General features: G+C 40.6%; 1 protein-coding gene across 1 annotated transcript; it reads left to right on the top strand.

Moving 5' to 3' along the window:
- Positions 1-874: 874 nt before the first annotated feature.
- On the top strand, positions 875-1,174 carry LOC138898355 (secreted RxLR effector protein 161-like). Its single transcript, XM_070184414.1, has one exon. It carries the CDS (start codon positions 875-877, stop codon positions 1,172-1,174), a length of 300 nt encoding a protein of 99 aa, XP_070040515.1.
- Positions 1,175-3,099: the final 1,925 nt, after the last annotated feature.

Genomic DNA, 3,099 nt, shown 5'->3' with positions numbered 1-3,099 from the left:
TTCCCAAATAGAGCCCAAAATTATCAAAGAAGTGTTGAAAGATGCAGACTGGACCACAACCATGCAAGAGGAGCTGCATCTATTTGAAAGAAGCAAGGTATGGCACCTGGTTCCTCAACCTGTAGATCGAACTATCATAGGGACCAGGTGGTTATTCAGGAACAAACTTGATGAGTTTGGAAATACAACAAGAAACAAGGCAAGACTTGTAGTTCAAGGCTACAATCAGGAAGAAGGGATTGATTATGATGAAACATTTGCTCCAGTTGCTCGAATGGAAGCTATTAGAATTCTTATTGCCTTTGCATCTCATATGGAATTCACATTGTTCCAAATGGATGTCAAAAGTGCATTTCTAAATGGCTACATGAAAGAAGAAGTTTATGTCATGCAGCCTCCTGGATTTGAGTGTCACAAGCATCCTGTGCATGTATTCAAGCTAGACAAGGCATTGTATGGGCTAAAGCAGGCTCCACGGGCTTGGTATGAGAGGTTATCAAGGTTTCTTATAGAAAATGGCTTTACAAGAGGGAAAATTGACAACACTCTTTTTCTGAAGAAACGAGGGAGGAACCTGCTCATTGTTCAGGTATATGTTGATGATATCATTTTTGGAGCCACAACTGACTCTCTTTGTGAAGAGTTTGCAAAACTCATGGGAAGTGAGTTTGAGATGAGTATGATAGGAGAAATAAATTTCTTCCTGGGACTTTAAGTGAAGCAATCTTAAAAGGGAACAATGATAAGTCAGCCGAAGTACATCAATGAGCTTCTAAAAAGGTTTGACATGGAAACATCAAAAGTTATTGACACTCCTATTGCCACAGCTACTCGTCTAGACATGGATGGACCTCGTTCTCCTGTAAATTAGACCATGTATAGGGGTATAATAGGGTCACTCTTATATCTCACTGCAAGCAGACCAGACATTGTGTTCAGCGTGGGCCTTTGTGCAAGGTTTCAATCCAATCCAAAGGAATCTCATCCGAAGGCTGCTAAGAGAATATTGAGATATCTCAAAGGAACACAGGACCTGGTTCTCTACTATCACTCAGGTGACAACTTTGATCTTATTGGGTATACTGATGCAGGATATCTGGTGGACAGGAAAAGCACGTCTGGAATGGAACATTTCCTGGGTTCTTTCCTAATCTCGTGGGGTACAAGGAAGTAAAACTCAGAGGCACTTTCAACTGCAAAAGCAGAATATGTAGCAGCTGCTTCTTGCAGTGCTCAATCAATATGGATCAAGCAGCAGCTGGAAGACTTTGGAGTGTTCTCAGATTGTGTGCCTCTCCTATGAGACAATACAAGTGCACTCAATATGGCCAAAAATCCAGTCCAACATAAGAGAACCAATCACATTGATGTGCGTCACCACTTCTTCAGAGACAATGTTAAAAAGGGGCTCATTTGCATGAAATTCTGCAGCATAGAAGATCAAATTGCAGACATATTTACCAAGGCCTTGAGTAGAGAACATTTTGAAAGAAATCATCTGGCACTGGGGTTGATAAATCCCAACTGAGAACCTGGTCCCTCGATGATTGTCTATGAAAGAAATGTTCAGGTAAAATTAGCTAAAAGGTATTTTCTGGCAAAGCCTAACTCATCTCTATACTGTTACAAGTAGACACATATGATGATTATAGAGCAAATAGGCAGTTGATGCAGTACGCGCTGGTAAAAAAGGGTAAAGCTTATAGATGCAGGATTAGTCAGGGAACCTGGTTCTCCTGACACAGGTTAGTAGTTTCTCTGTTCTCTCATTGTGATGACCCAAAGGCTCATCTTGTGAATTAAGACTCTATTCCGGACCCGTTAGCCTTAAAAACCTTATTTTTACTCACCTCAATTTGCGAGCAGTCCGGGCGTAAATCCGGATAGCCTTTATGTGAAAATTTATGAAGTAATAATTTTTAGGATTTAAAATTTATTTTTAGTTGACTTTGGTCAACGTTTTGAATAAATGGACCCGGACCCGTGTTTCACGGTCCCAGAAGGTCCGTAGTAAAATATGGGACTTGGGCATATGCCCGAAATTGAATTCTGAGGTCCCTAGCTCGAGAAAATTTTTTTTTGATGAAAATTGTAAGACTGAAATTCTATGGATTTAAAGAAATTGATTAATGTTTGATCTTGTTAGTATCGGGCCCGTATTTTGGTTTCGGAGTCCGGTACAGGTTTAATATAATATATATAAGTCATGTCTGTGAAATTTGGTAGAAATCAGAGTTGATTTGACGTGATTCAAATGTCCAGTTGAGAAGATATGAATTTTAAAGTGTTCTTGATAATTTCATTTGATTTGCTGCTAAATTCGTAGTTCTAGGTGTTATTTTAGCGACTTGATTGCGTGAGCAAGTCCGTGTGATGTTTTTAGACTTATGGGCATGTTCGGTTTGGAGCCCCGAGGGCTCGGGTGAGTTTCGGATAGGCCACGGGATGTTTTGAACTTAGAAAATTTTACTGGTATAGCTGAACCTGTTGCAGGCCTCTGATCTAACAATTGCGAGATCAGGCATCGCAAATACGAACATAACAGGGTCCGCAATTGCGAGGCTTTCATCGCAATTTGCGATCAGAAGCCTGGGCCAGCAGTTCTCGCATTTGCGAGGTTACCTTCGCAATTGCGAAGGGAGTCTGGGAAGGGCAGGTTCGCAAATGCGAACATCTACTCGCATTTGCGAGGTTCAGTGGTCGCAAATGCGATACTTTCCTCATATTTGCGAAGGCAGCAGGATTGTGAAGGGCATCACAATTGCGAGCTTCACATTTGCGAAGCTCAGGTCATAATTGCGACATCTGCAGCTGAGTAAAAGGGACTTAGACGGGAATTTTCATTCATTCTTCAAACTTTCAAAACCTAAACCTCAAGGGGCGATTTTCCAAAGACCAAATCTTCCTCAAATCATAGGTAAGTGATTCCTAACTCTTTTCTTTCAATCTTTTACATCTTATACCAAGATTTCAATCTAGAATCTAGAATTTTTATGGTGAAATTAGGATTTTTGGGTAGAACTTAGGAATTTCGAAATTTGGGGATTTAGACCTCGAATTGAGGTCAGATTCCAAAACTAATTGTATATCCAGGCTCGG

The sequence above is a fragment of the Nicotiana tomentosiformis genome, chromosome 9 (assembly GCF_000390325.3).
Source record: "Nicotiana tomentosiformis chromosome 9, ASM39032v3, whole genome shotgun sequence".
Taxonomy (NCBI): Eukaryota; Viridiplantae; Streptophyta; class Magnoliopsida; order Solanales; family Solanaceae; genus Nicotiana; species Nicotiana tomentosiformis.
This window is presented reverse-complemented; position numbering and strand designations above follow the sequence as displayed.

Excerpts from the sequence above, each read along its gene's own strand:
- LOC138898355 (XM_070184414.1), top strand. The coding sequence starts at position 875 with ATGTATAGGGGTATAATAGGGTCACTCTTATATCTCACTGCAAGCAGA.